Source organism: Siphateles boraxobius, unplaced genomic scaffold, assembly GCF_051911475.1.
Source record: "Siphateles boraxobius isolate OS27281-9 unplaced genomic scaffold, OSU_SipBor_1 25, whole genome shotgun sequence".
NCBI classification, from domain to species: Eukaryota; Metazoa; Chordata; class Actinopteri; order Cypriniformes; family Leuciscidae; genus Siphateles; species Siphateles boraxobius.
The window spans coordinates 36460001-36482500 of NW_027508866.1; the positions used below are offsets into that span (position 1 = coordinate 36460001).

Below are 22500 nucleotides of genomic sequence, written 5' to 3' on the forward strand. Positions count from 1 at the left end.
AAAGACCATCTAATGAAACTCAATTCAGTTCAAATTTTGTTCGTCACTCAATTCAGTTCAAACCTCTAATGAAACTCAGTTTTGTTCTCATCTGATAGTGTTAGTGCAGTTTAATTGGTAAATAATAAATATAAATTGATGTTTCATGCCATAAAAAGACCATCTAATGAAACTCAATTCAGTTCAAATATTGTTCGTCACTCAATTCACTTCAAACATCTAAAGAAACTCAGTTTTGTTCTTATTACTGAATATGAATTGTCTTTTAAATGTCAAAAAAGACCATCTAATGAAACTCAATTCAGTTCAAATATTGTCCGTCACTCAATTCAGTTCAAACATCTATAGAAAAACTCAGTTTTGTTCTTATTACTGAATATGAAGTCTTTTAAACTCCACAAAGATCATGTCGTGTCCCGTATCTGCTGAATCCCGACTCTACAGGTCTCAGCTCTGGCTTTGGATCCGTCGGGAGCTCGTCTGATCACCGGCAGCTTCGACTACGACGTGAAGTTCTGGGATTTCGCCGGGATGGACTCGTCTCTGCACGCCTTCCGATCGCTCCAGCCGTGCGAGTGGTGAGTCGGTCCATCAGACACGCGCTCATCCCTGTCTCTCTCCTCGATACACCTCATCCGTCAGGAATGAGCTCCTCGTTCTCCAGTCCAATCAGCTGATTGCACACAGATGCCGTGTATTTTTGTTCTTGTCTTTTTGTTTTTCCTTGAAATCCCGCTAAAAGTGGAACCCAATTGTCTCGAGATATTGGAAGCCAATTGGCTGAGCCCGAGCGCTCTTGCGTTTGTGTGTGTGTGAGCGATCCGTAAAACGCTACGCCACATTAACATGTTCATCCACCCAGTTGTGGTGGCATCCCCTCTCTTACACACACACACACACACAGCTAGAGAAAACACATGTGGAGCCCATAAACCAGTGACCCGGAGAGGGAAACCGGACCTCTAATGTTCTCGAAGCTTCTCGGCTCTTTCATTGACTTCAGTTCTCGTGTGCAATCACAGATCAGAGCTGCAGCACTCACTGTGACTTTAATCGTCCTATTTTTATACACACACACACACACACACACACACACACACACACACACACACACACACACACACACACACACACACACACACACACACACACACACATATATATATATATATATACACACACACTGCCCTTCAAAAGTTTGGGGTCGGTAAGATTTGTAATGTTTTTAAAAGAAGTATCTTCTGCTCAACAAGGATGCATTTATTGGATTAAAAATACACAAAAAAAAAACAGTAATAATTTTGTTAAATATCATGACAGTGTAAATCAGCTGTTTTCTATGTGAATATATAGTAAAGTGTAATTTATTCCTGTGATCAAAGCTGAATTTTCAGTATCATTACTCCAGTCTTCAGTGTCACATGATCCTTCAGAAATCACTATAATATGATGATAGGTTGTTAGAGAAACATTTATTATTATTACCAGTGTTGAAAACACTTTGATGAATTGGAAGTTCTAAAGACATTTATTTTGAATTAGAATCTTTTGTAACATTTTTAACACTTTACTGTCACTTGTAAACAATTTAAATTCATCCTTGATTAATAAAAGTAATTAATTTCTTTTATTTCTTTCGAAAAGAAAAATAATTCTAACTGACTCCAAACTTTTGAACGGAAGTGTTTAATGTTACAAAAGATTCAATTTCAGATCAATGCTGTTCTTTTGAACTTTCTATTCTTCAAAGAATCCTGAAAAAAATGTCATAACTCTTTTCAATATTGATAATAATCATCATGTTTCTTGATCATCAACTCATGATCCTTCAGAAATCATTCTAATATAATGTGACACTGAAGACTGGAGTAATGATGCTGAAAATTCAGCTTTGATCACAGGAATAAGTGCACTGCAGTTTTGTCGTCCGTCTCTTTAAATGTTCGAGCTCGTTAAAACACGATGGATTCTGATTGGCTGTCAATGTTTTTGTCCATCAACTGGGAAAATCGATATGGAAGTGATTCCAATGATATCGTTCCTCTGTGTCGTTATTGTTATAGTTGTGGTCTGAACTTCACTATTCTTATGGAATTAAAACTGTATAGTTATCTTTATAGTTATCATCGATATTATAATGTAAAAATAAAATGAAAAAAAAATTTAATTAAAAATAAATAAAAATTTATTTTTCATGCTTTAGAATTTTTTTATTGAAAATAATTAAATCGACAATTGATTAATTAATTAATTAAATTAATTAATTAAAATAATGAAGTGTGTGTGTGTGGTTCAAGTCATCAGATCAGATCACTGCAGTACAGTGTCACTGGTGATGTCATTCTGGTTGTGGCGGGAAACTCTCAGGCTAAAGTTCTGGACCGCGACGGGTTCCAGGTTCTGGAGTGCATTAAAGGGGATCAGTATATCGTGGACATGGCCAACACCAAGGTAACCACTGATGCTTTACTGCAACTTTAAAGGCATTTGCATATAGAAATCTTAAAGGAGCAATTCATACTTTGTAGTCACGTGACTGTCATGGATACCTGGCGGGCAACAAACGCTCACAAAATGGCCAATACTACAATCAATTATATAGTGAGGCTATTTTGTTTCCATAGCACATTAACAAAACGTTTAATGACACTAATAACACTAAAAACAATACAATTACTAAACATGAATAATATCACTAAAATGATATAGGCCTAAAAACAGTCTTTAGTTCACGAACAGCACAACTCTGCCATCTGTGAAAATCAAAAGCAGCTTCAAAAACTTGTTTAAAAAGTTAATATAGGTCCACAAGAGAAATATTACGCGGCGTTAATGCAGCGACAGATGCTGAGAGCTCAGTCCGTTTCTACTTTCACTTTCGGGGAGTGAGCGCGTTTACATGCACGTTCTTAACCCGAATATGCTGAATAATAGTGTATCCAATCGCACAACAAATATCTGGCATGGCGTTACACCTCAAAACACCAACTTTTGTATATTAAAACTGGCGACGTCCTGGCAAGATCCTTGATTAGTTTACTGGGTTTCGTTGCTATAGAACGACGTTCTTTTGCCGCCAGCCAGCACTTGTGACGTCACGTGCAAAGTATGAATAGCACAAACAACATGGATGAATGAATATGAAAATATGCATCTTATAGACACTTTTGGGATGATTTGCAGAGTTTCAGTGTGGCTGTGTCCAGTGTCTATTAGATCCAGTGTTAACTTAAAGGTCCCATATTGTATAACTTTCTGAAGTTTTATTTTAGGTTTTGATGTCCTTAAGAATATTTATTTGCGATATAAGTACCAAAAATATGTTTCAACATCTCAATATGTTTACAGCTCCTTTCTCAGGATCTTTGCCAAGAACAGCTCGATTTTGGCCTGTCTACTTACTATTCATGAGCCTCTCTTCTGATTGGCCTGTTGTTTTCTCAGTGACCCACCATTGGTGGGGGCGGAGACTGAGTAGTTCTGACATCACATTTATACGGAAGTCACAACGGCTCGTGAAAAAGCACAGCTACTTTATCCAGACTGTGTGCATTTGTCTGTGGATCGACTGTTTTGAAACTTATATGGTATTTTCATAGAGCCTAGACCTCTGTTATCATGAAAAAGTTTTGACAATATGGGACCTTTAAAATAAAACCATAAAAAAAATAAAGTAAAATAAAAAATAATGATAAATAAAATATTAAAAAGCTTAATAAATATAAAAAAAACTGATACATTTTTTCATGATTCTTAGTGAAACAAAGTTCAAAAGAACAGCCTCTATTTGAAATTAAAATTGTAACATAATAAGTTTAATGTTTCCTTGCTGAGTAAAAGTATTAATTTCTCTTTTTTTTCTAAACAAAATATTACTTTTGAATGGTAGTGTGTCACGTGGTCCACAAAAATATAAAGCAAAAACTTTAAACTTCTTTTATTTAATCTCGATAACAAAGTACATTTCTTATATTGATTTAGTTTAACTTGATGTGCTAAAATAAAATATTAAAAATAAAAATGTAAAGTTTTATTCATATTTTGAATGATCTTTTATGTATATATTTTTTACATTTGTCATTTTTATTTTTAATTTTAGTCATTTTGTGCTTTTGCAATTTAACTAAAATTTTTAAAAATATATATTACTTTTAAGGTTTAATTAGGTTTTAGTTTTATTTCAGTTATTTCAGTGCTTCAACTTATTTCATTTTATCGCAGTTCTAGTTTTTCAACTGATATTTATATTTGATTTGCACAGCAATGTTTTTAATGGTTTTATTTTAAGCTCAGCTCTCCAGTTCTCGTGTGTGTTTGTTTGCTGCATCTGGACTCTGTTTGTTGACTGGGATGTAATGAGGTGTAGATGAACTATATCAGAGATGCTGAATGTTGCACCTGGTCCTCAGACACACACTGTGTGTGTTTATGTGTGTTTAAAGCGGCTCAATGACGGTCGCGTCACTAATGGAGTGTGTCGGCATGCTATAGTCACGTCGAGAGGGACCGATTCCTCGTTCTTTGTTTGTTATTGGGTTTTCTCTCCTCGTCGGGTACTTTATGTTCCCTAGCGAGTGCATTTCAGCGTTGAGTGTAAATATTGTTCTCTTCAATCATTGTCAATGTCATGCTTTACTGTTTAAAGATGCCAACTGGACGTCCATAACAGAAATACTTGAATTCAGTTTGTTTTATTATCATAGCTATTACTTCCACATGTGAACTCACTTGATAATATTACACTGTGTGATATTTTAGGATCATTATAATCTATTATGATTATTACTTTTTTAAAATGTTTTCATTTTGATTTTAGTTTAAGTTTTACTAAATGCTTTTGTTATTATACTTATTTTTCCCGTTAGCGGTCAAAAGTTTGTAATAATTAAGATTTTGAATGTATTTAAAAGTCTCTTCTACTCGCCAAGGCTGCATTTATCTGATCAAAAATACAGTAAAAATAGTGAAATATTTTTACAATTTAAAATAACAGTTTTCTATGTGAATATATAGTAAAGTGTAATTTATTCCTGTGATCAAATCTGAATTTTCAGCATCATTACTCCAGTGTCACATGATCCCTTCAGATATCAGTATAATATGATGATTTGATGCTCAAGAAACATTTATGATTATTATCAGTGTTAAAAACAGTTGTGCTGCTTCAGATTTGTCTGGAAACTGTTATACACTAAGGATTATTTTGTTTAAAAAAAGAAATGCATGCTCTAATTCATCAAGGACGCATTAAAGTGACAGTAAAGACATTTATAATGTTACAAAAGATTCCATTTCTAATAAATGCTGTTCTTTTGAACTTTATATTCATCAAAGAATCCTAAAAAATTAAATGTATCACAGTATTCAACATTGATAATAATTATCAATAATGGAGGACGGATAATAATTAAGCAGCAAATTAATTAGTGTAGTGTTAATATTTCTATTTAGCTTTATTTTTATTTTAGTGCTTAGCTTGTTTAACTTAGTTGCCATTTCTAACTTTTGTTTTTTTAGATTTCTAATCGTTTTAATTCTAGTTGACTTTAACAACAGATGTGATCAGTGTCTCCTGTGCATCAGTCGTGTCTCTAACACACGTTGAAGACTTTTATCTTCCGCTTCAGTGATTATAATGTCCTGAGTGTGTGTCTGGGTTCGGTGAGTGTGTGAAGATGTTATTATCCGTCAGTCGTTGAGGTTTTGATCAGTAGCTCCAAAACAAACCATCTTTTGTCTCATATTTAGAGTCACTGACAGATGATGTAGTTGGTTTGTCATCCTCATTGTCAAGTCATCCTCATTTATATAGCGCTTTTAACAATGTAGATTGTTTCAAAGCAGCTTTACAGAGATAAACATATAATTTAAGGTAACAGAGATTGCTTTGGTTTTATAGTGGTTCTTGAAAAATGTTTTTTCCAGATGAAGTTAGTTTTGATTGATTCACTTCCATCTAAATGATCATTTGTTATGAATTTGGAGGCCGCTAAGACGACACCTTTCTCTCCAAACAGACTTTAAACGCGAAACTGTGATAGACACTGTCACTGATGGCGTTCACATGCGTATTAAAGGTCCCATATTATGCAAAATTCACCTTTGCATGCTGTTTGGACATAAATGTGTGTTGGCAGTGTGTGTACACAACCACCCAATAGTGATAAAAATCCACTCACTCCTTTTTTATTAATCCCCATAAATCATCAGCAGTGTCTGCCATCGACCTGTTTTCAGAATGCGGTTTTAGTGACGTCACTAAGCACAGGCCCCGCCCACGAGTGTTGACAGACACTGCCGTTCTAACACAGACCCGCCCTGATCGAGTTCACAGCGGCTGCACTGACGAGAATGTCTCCCAGCGTTGTAGGTGTTGTGTGGCTGGATGTATGAATCCACATAGCTCTCTCTATTTACTCCCGAAATCTGAGCCAGCCACTGAAGACGAGGTGGAATTTTTTGTTTTTAAAGAAAATGCTCCCTCAACTCTACCGAAATTCGTTTATGTACTTGCGCACTTCTTATATCTTACTGTTTACTCAGCTCTTACGGTGAGTTTCTGAAGTAAAACTGACTCTTCATCTTTTGTGTTATGTACAATAAACTTTATTAAACTCATCAGTATATGTTTGATCATCATTCGGACCTGGTCCGAAACAGCAGACTTGTAGGCTATTAATAGTGGATACATTAAGGTGGCCATACGTCTGGACCGTTTTGGCCGGACAGTTCGGATTTTAAGCCCTGTGTCCGGCGTCCGGCGCAGCGTCAAGCCGGACAATCATTTGTCCTCCTTTTTGGAGTTGCGCTGAATCGGCCAAAAAAAACAAAAAAAAACGCTGTAGAATCTTTATTGAGACGCGGCAGCATAGCGTCTAATGCGGTAAGATCTCTGGTCAAACAAATGATTGGCTGAAAGCGGTGTCAAATAAATATCTGCTATATCATTGGTTTAAAAATGAAAACAAGCCTCCATGTGCTGGCTACTACGCCTACGTCATATCATAACGTTAAAATGCCGAAACGTCAGACCTCATTTAATCTGGAATGGACAAAAGAGCACATATTTATATCAAAAAGCAGTAGAGATGCTTTTCATGGATTTTGCACACTGTGTCGCTGTGAAGTGGACGTTAGTAGTCAAGGGAAAGCCGCCATTGACCGACATGCCAGCACGGAAAAACATAAAAGTAACCGACGAGACGCAGGTACGTCTTCCCTTAGGTCATTTTTTCGAGGAAGCAACATCACTTCAGGATGACAAAATCTCTTCTGCAGAGCTTTGTAAAGTCTATCATGCAGTCAAGCATCACCAGTCATACAGGAGTGTAGATTGTGGAGTGAAGGTTGACAGAGATCTTTAGTGACTCATCTACAGCTAAGGGGATGACCTGTGGGAAAACAAAAGCTAAGGCTTTGTGTGAGAATGTTCTAGCGCCCTACTCTGTACATATACATTCAGATTACATCAAATTAAACAATCTGCCTTTTTCAGTGGCAACGGACGCATCAAACAAAAATGTTTCCCGAATGTACTGAGATATTTGCACTTTGAGGAAGGCGTGCAACATGCACTGTTAGATTTTTATAGTGACGGCAACGAAACTTCAGAGGCTATAACAAACCAGCTACTGGCTAAACTGGAGATGTCTGGTCTTGATGTGAAAAACATGTCCGCATATGCGGCAGACAACGGCAGTGTTGACTATGGAAAACACAACAGTGTTTATCAGAAATTGAAACTGGCTCAGAAGGATGTGCTACCTGCAAACTGTTTAGCCCATATCCTACACAATGCAACAAGATATGAAGCAGGCAGCCTGGATTCTGATGTTGAAAATGCTGTGCTCAAGGTTTACAGCCATGTTAGCATGTCAGCAAGCAAAACAGCACAGTTGAAGGAATTCTGTGAGTTTGTAGAAGTGGAAGAATGCAACCTGCTACGACACGTCGTCACGAGGTGGTTGTCCCTGCTTCCATCTATTGACAGAATACTGAATTATTGGAAGCCCCTGACCAGCTACTTTCAGAGTAAAGGTGAGGAGCAATGCTCCCAGTTTTTGTGGACATGTTTTGGAGAGGAAAGCATTGAAGTGTCTGAGACATATGTTCTTTTCCTCAGTCACATTCTAAAAGTGTTCTCAGACACCATTGAAGCACTCGAGGCCAAATCGTTCAGCATAACGTGTGTGTTTAAGGTAATGACCAGTGTTGTGCTAGTTAATAAGATATAGTTACTAGTTACTTCATTCAAAAAGTAACTCAATTACTTTGTTGATTACTTACACCAAAAAGTAATGCATTACTGTTAAAAATAACTTTTTAGTTACTTTTTTTTAAAAAATTCTTTAGTGTTCCCATTAATGTTCTTTTATGCATTATGGTCTACACAAACACAAAACTGACTTAAACAGAAAGTAATTTTTAAACACTATTTTATTTAAGTCAGACCAGCACAAACTGAATATATCACAAGGATTTCTGAGGTGACTCGCTATGCTGACTCGCGATCTTTGCAGTAGACGCGCCAGAGAGAAATGCACATTTCATACGGATTACATAAGCAGAGAGCAGTCTGTAGTCTGTTTTCTTTCGTTTTGAATTGTTCTGTTTAAAAGTAGACATGTCAGGCAAGTAGGTTACCTTTTACGCCGAGTTTCGGTTCATTTATGAGACGAGCTCCAGTTCACGCGCCGGCGCCTCCGGGTCGTGATTATCTATTGTCTGCTATATTTACTTCTTATTTATTAAATCCAGGCAATTGGTTGATGAAACATTGATTAAAATTAAGATACAATTAATACAAAACGAAATTCACTTTAAAGAAAGGTTTTGTGCTTTCTGTTTGATGTCTCTGTGAAAGTTTTAAATCATATTTTAGTGCCGCTTTCAGAGCGCTCACGTACGTCCGTAACATTGTTTCTTCCTCATAAATGCGAACACTAAAAATAAAATATAATAAAATAAAATAAATATTGTGTTCCGTGGAGACTGAGAGCCAACCGTTCTTCATCCGGTGGGTAGTATTACTTTGGTTTGCGTAGTGTAATTCACAGAATTACTAAACAATATTTTAGGCCTATAAAATTCAGCCCGTATAAATGTGCATTTTCTAAGCTTAGAAAATGGACAAAATTCATTTGATTCTAATCATAATGTAGCATTATTGTGAAATTGATTTCTTTATAGGCTATTTGCTATTAGTATAGCAAATCCTTATGTTTTTATCCAACTAGGCTATGAGTGGGCCTTATGTAAAATACGGGACAAAATGTTTCCCTTATTGATTTGATACGGGACGCATCATTTGTAGTTAGGACAATTCCTTATTTTAAGGGACGGGTGGCAAGCAACCCTACCACCAATCCTACAATGCGTCGCTGCTGCAAACAGGTTAGGCTGTAGGCTACACTTCAGCCAAAATTAATTAATTAAAAAAAGAACCGGACAACGCACAATATGGTATCGGTAACGTAGTAAATTTATTTAAAAAGTAATGCGTTACAGTATGAGTTACTGTCAAAAGTAACTGCAATACAGTAATGCGTTACTAGTAGCGCGTTACTGCCCAACACTGGAAATGACTGAACTGAAACAGAAACTTGAGAGAAGGATGACTGACAGGTTCTTTGGCTTTACTGTGAATATTAAACTCAAGCAGCTACCCCCTTACCTGGCAAAGAAATGCGTGGAGGATTTTTTGGTTTCTATGAAAGAGCCAAGAAATACATAAGTGAAAGATATGACTTCTCTGAGAACAGCTTTCATAGCAAAGTGGCAAAGCTTGACCTCGCAACTGCTGTGTCATATGATGAATACAGTGATGCTGACCAGGCCTGCAATCTGAAAGACATCGATATGGAAGGACTGTATGAGGAATATGCCATGGTGGAAGCTTCCTTCACCTCTCCGGAAGTGGAAGGTTGCCACAGTGAGGAGCGATATCTGAAGCTGTTTTCCAAAGCAGACGCACCACTTGTGAATCTCAGGAAGATCAGTGCCTATATTTTCTCCAACCCATGCAGCAATGCACACACAGAACGAGTCTTTTCAATGATGACATCTGCATGGAGAAACGAGAGGAATCGTCTGGATGTGGATAGCGTCAAGGCTGAGCTCCAAGTTTGTGTCAATTTCACCTTTCCCTGCACAGACATGTACAAGAAGTTTCTTGGAAACAAAAAGCTCTTGGATGCAGCCAGGAAAGGGCAGAAGTATTGCAGATAGACAATCAACTATTTGGTGACTAGTTTTATGTGTTCTATGTAGTCTTTGTGTTCACAAATCTGATGCAGTTAGTTTGCTGTGTATTGTATTTAATTAAGCAAATGTATATATATATATATACACTAATTTCCTGTAGGAAGCTCTTAAGCCAAATTGATCTCTAATGCACCATTTTGATTTTACGAATGGGAATATGAAAATTATATGAAATATGAATATGTATTGGGTCTAAAACCATACAGATTTTTGAAGGCTGATAAAACATGGCTTGGTGGCCATGATGACCCTAGAGGTGCCAGATTATTTGTTTATTTATGTATTTCTCTTAATTTTATGTATTTCTCTTAATATTAAGTCCAGAAATGTTATGTTTTTTTCTGGTACTGTGTAGTCTGCAAGACAGGTTCATCTCAGTGGTCAGTTTTTGAAAATTTATTCACAATGTCTTGAATAAATACAAATACTGTGATCGAACACTTTTTTGCCGCAAAATGTCCTCCCTTTTGGAGTTGCGCTGAATTGTTTAAAAAAAAAAAACCTATAAAATTCCCGCATATTGATACCCGTAAATTAGTTCAAATCCCCCGGAATCAAGAGCCGCGCATGCGAGATAGAACATAGCCTACAGTATGTGCTCCAAACCGTGTAGAGCGAGAGACCTTGTGTGCCCCCCGTCCTAAACAAGCCCCCCCCTCCCCCCTCCCGTCCTCCTTTTCAGTGCTATGGAAATGGCCACCCTAGGATACATACAAGCAGATGACAAATACGTTATAACCATAATTAAACTACTAAACTATTCCTGTTGCATCTCTATACAGCACTCTGACTCTGTAGGCATTATTGTCCGACTCCTGGTCGAAATGAACACAGTTACTGAGAGTTTCTGATATTATTATCATCATTCTGTGAGATGAAATTGTCCTGAGACTGAGCGCGAGCTCTTGAAGCTCCGCCCCCTGTGCCGTGCTAATTTGCATTTAAAGGGCACACAATAAAACAGCGCGTTTTTCTGAGCACCAAAAAATGACAATTTAAACATGCTGTAAAAAATGATCTGTTGGGTATTTTGAGCTAAAACTTCACGTACACACTCTGGGGACATCAGAGACTTATTTTACATCTTGTGAAAAGGGGCATAATATGGGACCTTTAAGAATTGATTCTATAGTTATGTGCGTTTGAATATATGTGCGCAGGTTTGTAATTCCTTACAAACCATGCCTAAACAAACTAGTGATTAGTTTGTGTGGTAAAGCGTCTTTATAATGGATTTCTGGTGTCAAACAATAGACAATCAAGCCATATATCTGCTCTGAATTTGTGTTTGGTGAAGCTGAGTTTCATCCGATGAGGTCAGTGTGTTTTTGGGCGGCATGAAGGTCAAATGAAGATCAAATATTCACAACATATTTGTTATGATGCAGAGGATGAATGGCACGCTTTAATAATGCGCTTTAACCAATGCAGCATGTGCTCATCATCAAAGACAATCACTGACAGCTTTATTATCCTCTGAGAACGACTTTATAATGGTGTTTTGATTCAATCCCTGGATTTTCATTTCCTGTGTTCAAATTAACACTTTAAAGTCAGCATGAAACGACATTCACAACATGCTTTTCTTGTGTCGTGTGAAAGAATATTCAATTGGAAATAATGTAGGAGAGAACATTATTTTATTTATATTAGGCTGTGATATTATCATGTTTTATTAAAGCGAGCATCAGTATGAATGCAGCTCATATAGTGTTAGTGAACTCGCAATTTCGTCATATGATGTAAAAATGTTTGTTAATATTATTTCGGCATATTCTGACAAGCTTGTTTTCAGAGGTGGAGAAAGTAGAGAAACTAAATTTTGATGTAAGATAAGAAACTGATTAATCATCCATAATCAGATTAGACAAAGGTCAAAGTTTTGAAATAATCAAGAATTTAAAAAAAAATTAGTCTATTCTGCTCACCGAGGCTGTATTTATTTAATAAAAAAATACTGTAAAAACTGCGAAATATTATTATAATTCAAAACAGCTGTTTTCTATGTGAATATATAGTAAAGTGTAATTTATTCCTGTGATCAAAGCTGAATTTTCAGCATCATTACTCCAGTCTTCAGTGTCACATGATCCTTCAGAAATCACTATAATATGATGATTTGATGATCAAGAAACATTTATGATTATTATCAATGTGTATCAAAAGAATAAATAATAAATGTTGTTCTTTTGAACTTTCTTTTTATTAAAGAATCCTGAAAAGTCTGGAAAATCCTGAAGAATAAAAATGTATTATACTGATTTCTGAAGGATCATGTGACACTGAAGACTGGAGTAATGATGCTGAAAATTCAGCTTTGATCACAGGAATAAATTACACTTTACTATATATTCACATAGAAAACAGCTGATTTACACTAATAATATTTCACTATTTTAAATAAATGGTGAGCAGAAGAGATATTAACATTAAAATGTTTTAATACATATATTTTTGTTCACATTTACTTTAAAATATGATTTTATTTACTTAAAAATTATGGATATTTATTCAGATTTTATTTTTAGTTATTTATTAATTTGATTGGTTAAAATGTTGATATCTCTGTGGTTCAGGGTCACACAGCGATGCTGAACGACGGCTGCTGGCATCCCAAGATTAAAGAGGAGTTTCTGACCTGCTCCAATGACGGGTGAGTTCATTACACTGTTCACATGTTTACATCTCGATACCCGAGTAACAGCTCGTGTGGTTTCGTGGCGCAGTCACGGGCATTTGAAGGAAACTCGATCGCCCTCTCGTGTTTTGAGGTTTGTTTCCGCCACAGTCATTTTGCATGCCTTGACGATATTCGTGGTCTTTCTAAAAACCATTTGTTCTTGTGTTGTTTTAACACATAATCCTAAGGGATTGTGGGAATTTCACTGGGATTGTTTTGAGTGATCCAAGTTTCATTTTTTTTCACTGAAACTTTCCAAAAAACATGGAGCCAATTCCATGATTGCCTTAATCAAATTAAAAGTTTATACTCTGAAATGTATTCCATTTTCATAACTGCATGTTAAACAAATGTTATTTTAATTAAAAGAAAAGCATTAAAATGTGATGTATGGCAGGCATTAAGAAAGTGAGTCTGATTCCGATTCAGTGAGTCTTTTTTCAGACTGGTCTTTTCAAGAATCACTCCATAAGAATCATTTTTTCATAAGAATCGGTATTTTATCCAGTCAGTAAGTGATTCCTTTCAGTGAGTCATTTGTTAGTCTGTTTCAAACCATAGCTCTCTCTGTCTTTTTGAATCCAAGAATAGTTTAATCATGAGAATCAGTCTTTTTGACCACATTTCAATGTTTTTCACAAATTAAAATAGCATTTAAAGCAGTCATCCAGACCGTTTTTATTTTTTCCATAAGAATCATTTGTTTAGAAGAATGTATTTTTTCTTTCTTTCTTTTTTCCCTTCAATTATCCAGTCAGTAAGTGAGTCCTGGTTCAGTTTCAGAAACTCTCTCTGTCTTTTTGACTAATTCAATAATCTGTCCAAAAGAATAATTTATTAATAACAATCAGTCTTTTTGATCAGATTTGAATGTTTTTCAATGTTTAACATCTTAAGTAAAATATAATTACTTTTGTCATGATGATGCTACAATAAATACATTGAGCCGAATGCATTTCTACCAGTGTTTCCAGTCAGATGTTTCAGTGTTCACAGCCTAAAAACTACAGGCCTGTGAAATGTTACATGCTTGTAAAACTTTTTCCCTGCGTCAGATTATGCTTTCGTTGTGTTCCCCTATAAAAGCGCGCTGGTTTTTCTGTGTTTGGGGGCGTCTCCGGTGAATGTGTGAGTCGTGTTGACTGGACGCACAGATGTGGCTCTGTTTTATTCAGTTGTAATATAGATTCTGGAAGGCTTCCCTTGGCACTTTCAGAGGAGGAAAGCGTTTAGGTTGAGGAACAGCTGCAGATGTGTATCGGGAACACATGTGTCCTGTGGTCCGCTGGTGTGGCGCTCGGCTCCAAATCTCAGGGTGGAGGTGAAAGGGATAGTTCACCCAAAAATTAAAATTACCCCATGATTTACTCACCCTCAAGTCATTCTAGGTGACATTCTTCTTTCAGACGAATATAATAGGAGTTATATAAAAAAAAATGTCCTGGCTCTTTATAATGGGAGTTAATGGCCGTTTCTGTTTTGATGTCCATCTATCCATGATAAAAGTGCATCAATCCATCATAAAAGTGCATCTATCCATCATAAAAGTGCCTTTATCCATGATAAAAGTGCATCTATCCATGATAAAAGTGCATCTATCCATGATAAAAGTGCATTTATCCATCATAAAAGTGCATATATCCATCATAAAAGTGCATATATCCATCATAAAAGTGCATCTATCCATCATAAAAGTGCATCTATCCATCATAAAAGTGCCTTTATCCATGATAAAAGTGCATCTATCCATGATAAAAGTGCATCTATCCATGATAAAAGTGCATTTATCCATCATAAAAGTGCATATATCCATCATAAAAGTGCATTTATCCATCATAAAAGTGCATATATCCATCATAAAAGTGCGTCTAACCATCATAAAAGTGCATATATCCATCATAAAAGTGCATATATCCATCATAAAAGTGCGTCTAACCATCATAAAAGTGCATCTAACCATCATCATAAAAGTGCATTTATCCATGATAAAAGTGCATCTATCCATGATAAAAGTGCATCTATCCATGATAAAAGTGCATCTATCCATGATAAAAGTGCATCTAACCATCATAAAAGTGCATCTATCCATCATAAAAGTGCATCTAACCATCATAAAAGTGCATCTATCCATCATAAAAGTGCATTTATCCATCATAAAAGTGCATCTATCCATCATAAAAGTGCATTTATCCATCATAAAAGTGCATCTAACCATCATCATAAAAGTGCATTTATCCATGATAAAAGTGCATATATCCATGATAAAAGTGCATCTATCCATGATAAAAGTGCATCTATCCATGATGAAAGTGCATTTATCCATCATAAAAGTGCATTTATCCATCATAAAAGTGCATCTAACCATGATAAAAGTGCATCTATCCATCATAAAAGTGCATCTATCCATGATAAAAGTGCATATATCCATGATAAAAGTGCATCTATCCATGATAAAAGTGCATCTAACCATCATAAAAGTGCATCTATCCATCATAAAAGTGCATCTGTCCATCATAAAAGTGCATCTATCCATCATAAAAGTGCAACTATTCATCATAAAAGTGCATCTATCATCATAAAAATGCATCTATCATCATAAAAGTGCATTTATCCATGATAAAAGTTTATCTATCCATGACGAAAGTGCATCTATCCATGATGAAAGTGCATTTATCCATCATAAAAGTGCATCTAACCATCATAAAAGTGCATCTAACCATCATCATAAAAGTGCATCTATCCATGATGAAAGTGCATTTATCCATCATAAAAGTGCATCTAACCATCATAAAAGTGCATCTAACCATCATAATAAAAGTGCATTTATCCATGATAAAAGTGCATCTATCCATCATAAAAGTGCATCTATCCATCATAAAAGTGCATCTATCCATCATAAAAGTGCAACTATTCATCATAAAAGTGCATCTATCATCATAAAAATGCATCTATCATCATAAAAGTGCATCTATCCATGATAAAAGTTTATCTATCCATGACGAAAGTGCATCTATCCATGATGAAAGTGCATTTATCCATCATAAAAGTGCATCTAACCATCATAAAAGTGCATCTAACCATCATCATAAAAGTGCATCTATCCATGATAAAAGTGCATCTATCCATGATAAAAGTGCATCTATCCATCATAAAAGTGCATCTAACCATGATAAAAGTGCATCTATCCATGATAAAAGTGCATCTATCCATCATAAAAGTACATCTATCCATCATAAAAGTGCATCCATCCATGATAAAAGTGCATCTATCCATCATAAAAGTGCATCTATCAATGATAAAAGTGCATCTATCCATCATTAAAGTGCATCTATCATCATAAAAGTGCATTTATCCATCATAAAAGTGCATTTATCCATTTTAAAGTGCATCTAACATCATAAAAGTGCATCTAACCATCATCATAAAAGTGCATCTATCCATGATAAAAGTGCATCTAACCATCATCATAAAAGTGCATCTAACCATCATCATAAAAGTGCATCTATCCATGATAAAAGTGCATCTAACCATCATCATAAAAGTGCATTTATCCATGATAAAAGTGCATCTATCCATGATAAGTGCATTCATCCATGATAAGTGCATTTATCCATGATAAAAGTGCATCTATCCATGATGAAAGTGCATCTATCCATCATAAAAGTGCATCTATCCATCATAAAAGTGCATTTATCCATGATAAAAGTGCATCTATCCATCATAAAAGTGCATCTAACCATGATAAAAGTGCATCTATCCATCATAAAAGTGCATCTATCCATCATAAAAGTGCATTTATCCATGATAAAAGTTCATCTATCATCATAAAAGTGCATCTAACCATGATAAAAGTGCATCTATCCATGATAAAAGTGCATCTATCCATGATGAAAGTGCATTTATCCATCATAAAAGTGCATTTATCCATGATGAAAGTGCATTTATCCATGATGAAAGTGCATCTATCCATCATAAAAGTGTATCTATCCATCATAAAAGTGCATTTATCCATGATAAAAGTTCATCTATCCATCATAAAAGTGCATCTAACCATGATAAAAGTGCATCTATCCATGATAAAAGTGCATCTATCCATGATAAAAGTGCATCTATCCATGATGAAAGTGCATTTATCCATCATAAAAGTGCATCTATCCATGATGAAAGTGCATTTATCCATCATAAAAGTGCATTTATCCATCATAAAAGTGCATCTATCCATCATAAAAGTGTATCTATCCATCATAAAAGTGCATTTATCCATGATAAAAGTGCATCTATCCATGATGAAAGTGCATTTATCCATGATGAAAGTGCATCTATCCATCATAAAAGTGCATCTATCCATCATAAAAGTGCATCTATCCATCATAAAAGTGCATTTATCCATGATAAAAGTGCATCTATCCATGATGAAAGTGCATTTATCCATGATGAAAGTGCATCTATCCATCATAAAAGTGCATCTATCCATCATAAAAGTGCATCTATCCATCATAAAAGTGCATTTATCCATGATAAAAGTTCATCTATCCATCATAAAAGTGCATCTATCCATGATAAAAGTGCATCTATCCATCATAAAAGTGCATCTATCCATGATAAAAGTGCATCTATCCATCATAAAAGTGCATCTATCCATGATAAAAGTTCATCTATCCATCATAAAAGTGCATTTATCCATGATAAAAGTGCATCTATCCATGATGAAAGTGCATTTATCCATGATGAAAGTGCATCTATCCATCATAAAAGTGCATCTATCCATCATAAAAGTGCATCTATCCATCATAAAAGTGCATTTATCCATGATAAAAGTTCATCTATCATCATAAAAGTGCATCTAACCATGATAAAAGTGCATCTATCCATGATAAAAGTGCATCTATCCATGATGAAAGTGCATTTATCCATCATAAAAGTGCATTTATCCATGATGAAAGTGCATTTATCCATGATGAAAGTGCATCTATCCATCGTAAAAGTGTATCTATCCATCATAAAAGTGCATTTATCCATGATAAAAGTTCATCTATCCATCATAAAAGTGCATCTAACCATGATAAAAGTGCATCTATCCATGATAAAAGTGCATCTATCCATGATAAAAGTGCATCTATCCATGATGAAAGTGCATTTATCCATCATAAAAGTGCATCTATCCATGATGAAAGTGCATTTATCCATCATAAAAGTGCATTTATCCATCATAAAAGTGCATCTATCCATCATAAAAGTGTATCTATCCATCATAAGTGCATTTATCCATGATAAAAGTGCATCTATCCATGATGAAAGTGCATTTATCCATGATGAAAGTGCATCTATCCATCATAAAAGTGCATCTATCCATCATAAAAGTGCATCTATCCATCATAAAAGTGCATTTATCCATGATAAAAGTGCATCTATCCATCATAAAAGTGCATCTATCCATCATAAAAGTGCATCTATCCATCATAAAAGTGCATTTATCCATCATAAAAGTGCATTTATCCATCATAAAAGTGCATCTATCCATCATAAAAGTGTATCTATCCATCATAAAAGTGCATTTATCCATGATAAAAGTGCATCTATCCATGATGAAAGTGCATTTATCCATGATGAAAGTGCATCTATCCATCATAAAAGTGCATCTATCCATCATAAAAGTGCATTTATCCATCATAAAAGTGCATTTATCCATGATAAAAGTGCATCTATCCATGATGAAAGTGCATCTATCCATCATAAAAGTGCATCTATCCATCATAAAAGTGCATTTATCCATGATAAAAGTTCATCTATCCATCATAAAAGTGCATCTATCCATGATAAAAGTGCATCTATCCATCATAAAAGTGCATCTATCCATGATAAAAGTGCATCTATCCATCATAAAAGTGCATCTATCCATGATAAAAGTTCATCTATCCATCATAAAAGTGCATTTATCCATGATAAAAGTGCATCTATCCATGATGAAAGTGCATTTATCCATGATGAAAGTGCATCTATCCATCATAAAAGTGCATCTATCATCATAAAAGTGCATCTAACCATCATAAAAGTGCATCTATCCATCATAAAAGTGCATCTATCCATCATAAAAGTGCATTTATCCATGATAAAAGTTCATCTATCCATCATAAAAGTGCATCTATCCATGATAAAAGTGCATCTATCCATCATAAAAGTGCATCTATCCATCATAAAAGTGCTCCACAGGCTCTGGTGGGTTAATAAAGGCCTACTTTAATGGTTTAAAGTCATATTGAAATGCCCACAAAGGAATCGATATGATAAATAGATAACATTTTTAATTTTATAACAAGTATTCGATTCCCAACCCTAGCTTTGGGTCAGAAGCATTGCATGGTCACTGTAGATTAAACTGACTGGCCAATGAGAATGAACGAAATGAGCACTTCCTCTCACGGCTGTCGATTCGGACGAAACTTTAGTTTGACCCCTTGTTAGAAACTGACACTATGCTAATATAACATTTTCATGTCATTTTATCATACAAGTAGGAGTGTGAGATATTGACACAAAATGAAATCTCGATATTTTATGGGATTTTATCGATAACGATAATTAGAAGATTTTAGTGATTTTATTGTGTTGACTCTTAAAGTTTTTGATATTCTTCATATTCTATAAGGTTGTCAGTTTGCAGCAGTGACAGAAAACGGTATCAGTATATTGGATCCGTGCATTTGCTCTTAAAGTGACAGCAGCGTAATATTCCTGCTGCTGTCTGTCATTAATAATCAAACAACAAATGACAGAAAATTACTCACTGATCTTGACTGAATAACTTAAGTAGCTTTAATAAGGATTAATCTATATTTAATATGTACAGTAAGATTATGGAGTGTTATTTTACATTTGATTATATAAAAAAATTGTTTGTTGGCTATTACTTATCTGAGTAGTTAGTACATCTTCCTGAATTTTAATTTGTATTTAAGTTCTGTTGTATTTATTTGTCTGTTTTTGTGTGTAATTAGTTCCTTTATTCTTATAATTGTATTGCTAACTGTTTGCTTGTCTTATGTAATTATTTTAATGACCTTTTTCTTAATCTAGTATTAGTTTTTTGCTAAAGTATCGATAATTGTTAAATTTCACTGATATTTAAAATGACTCGTATCGTGAAATAAGGCTTTGATCAATAATCGTGTTAAATGATCGTGATTTCAATACTGACCAAAAATAATTGTTATTTAAATTATGATTTTTGCCATAATCGAGCAGCCCTACTTTATATATCATAATATTGACTATTTTTGTTAGGAACGTAACTTTCTGACCGACATTGAAAGCTTATTTAGTTTGCAACAAAATAAAGAGCAAATTCTTTCTTTGGCGTTCTTGTGGTGTCAAAGAGAATTATGGGAAATATAGTTTTGTCTTGCAAGTTTGTCGAATGAATAGTGTTTTCTGTCAAGCTTTATTAACTGTTACAATGTGGATGAACTAAACAGTCTTACGATACACTATATCGTTCAAAAGTCTGGACTTTCCAAGAGTTTTAATGATTTTAAAAGAAGTCTCTTCTGCTCAAGGCTGCTTTAATTTGATCAAAAGAACAGTAAAAATAGTGAAATATTATTACAAAATGTAAAGTAACTTGTCTGTGAATATATTTAAAAATATAATTTATTCTTGTGATCAAAACTGAATTTTCAGCATCATTACTCCAGTCTTCAGTATCACATGATCCTTCAGAAATCAGTATAATATGATGATTTTCTGCACAAGAAACAATGTATTATTAAATTGAGTATATAATTTCTTTCAACTGACTACAAATAGTAGTGCATATCCAATACCACATAGCTTCTCCGTTCTTTTTTTTCCAGATAGTCTTGTACGGTGTGATTTGATGCATTATTTCTGGGGCGAAGCGTTCCTTTAACAGGGTCTGGTCTGAATGAATCTCTTCTGTTGTTGAGTTTCAGCGCACATACGTACGGGCATTGATCGTTCACAGCGCCGCAGCTTTGAGTGTTGATAATAGCGCAGATCACCCGCTAAAGATCTGCGTTATTCATCTGACCACCCTCGTACCTCTATTGTAAGCCAGACCTTCTATAGCAGGGCTATTCAATTAATCTGGAATTGGGGCCAGTTCATGAAACTGAGGCCCCATCCACACTACTCAATCTGAACTAGTTGTGTTCCAAATTTTAGTTTGATATCTCAAAAAATAAGCTTTCAGTGAGATTTTATTCGGGCGCAGTACCAAACTCTTCCACTAGGTGAACACCATTACTGCCCATATAAGGGCGCCTCCATTTTCATATATGTTTTGAGTGATCCGAACCATGTATTTCCATAATTTTCATATAATTTATGAAGTAGACATCCTATTCAGAAGTAGTATGGGTAGTTTGGCAGTTTTTGATTTGAATTCAACCTCTAATAAATGCATAAAAATATGCGTTATAGCTCGCAGCCGCATCACAAATCGAGAATCCGTAATATTTTTCTTTATATTTAAAACATTTTCAGACCTTTTTTTTCTCATGAAATTGAATTGGTGTCATCTTTTGAACTCTAGGCATGAAAACAAACTGAGGTTTCTACCAATCTTGCATGATTTTTCATGTTTATTGCTATTTCAAAATAAAGGCCTAAACACTCCTAATGAATATGAAATATATAGTTTGTCAATATTACTTTAGATTTTTACTAAGATATTATTGTTTTAAATATATAATGGCAAACGTCCCACCTGTGGGACAGTGACAGTCAATTAACTGACGTCACACAACAGAGTTTACTAGTAAATGTTAGGCAGTTCGTAAAGGTCACCGGCATAAATGAAATTAATCCTGCCTGACTGATCAACATCGTCAAATCCTGATGGATATCCAAAGAACTTGGGTAAAAAGTTCTCATTACTGTAATGCATCCAGTTTTACTTTTGTAATTTCCATTATTCAAAATGATTCTCATTATTGTAATGCAACAATTTTATTAAAGTTTTCGGTCACACTTTAGTACGAACTAATAAGCAACTAGGTATTTGGTCTCAAACTAAAGTGTTACCAATTATTATTTTTTCATTCAAATAAGAAGTGCATTAAATACTACTATCACTGTTTGGGGTTTGCAAGATTTCTAATGTTTTTTAATTAAGTCTCTTATGCTCACAAAAGTTGCATTTATTTAACAAAAAATACAGTAAAAATTGTGAAATATTTTTGCAATGTAAAACAGCTGTTTTCTATTTTAATATGTTTTAAAATGTAATTTATTCCTGCGATCAAAGCTGGATTTTCAGCATCATTACTCCAGTCTTCAGTGTCACATGATCCTTCAGAGATCAGTATAATATGATGATTTGATGCTCAAGAAACATGTATGATTATTATCAATTTATTATCAGCATTTTTTAACAACCGAATCTTTTGTAACATTCTAAATGTCTGTCACTTTTGATCAGTTTAATGCATCCTTGCAGAATAAAAGTCCTGCAAGTCTTACTGACCCCAAATGTTTGAATAGTGCATAAATATGAAAATATACAATTTAAATATACTTTCTTTAAATTTTGAATGTTC

At 34.7% G+C, this 22500-nt stretch overlaps 1 protein-coding gene across 1 annotated transcript in view; it reads left to right on the forward strand.

Annotated features, from left to right (window-relative positions):
* Positions 1-22500, forward strand: part of wdr70 (WD repeat domain 70) — a 116827-nt gene that overhangs the window by 9726 nt on the left and 84601 nt on the right. Inside the window, exons 7-9 of the mRNA XM_077243804.1 lie at positions 445-578; positions 2298-2451; positions 12840-12916. Of these exons, the coding sequence (XP_077099919.1) occupies positions 445-578; positions 2298-2451; positions 12840-12916 (365 nt within the window). The remainder of the gene's footprint in view (positions 1-444; positions 579-2297; positions 2452-12839; positions 12917-22500) is intronic.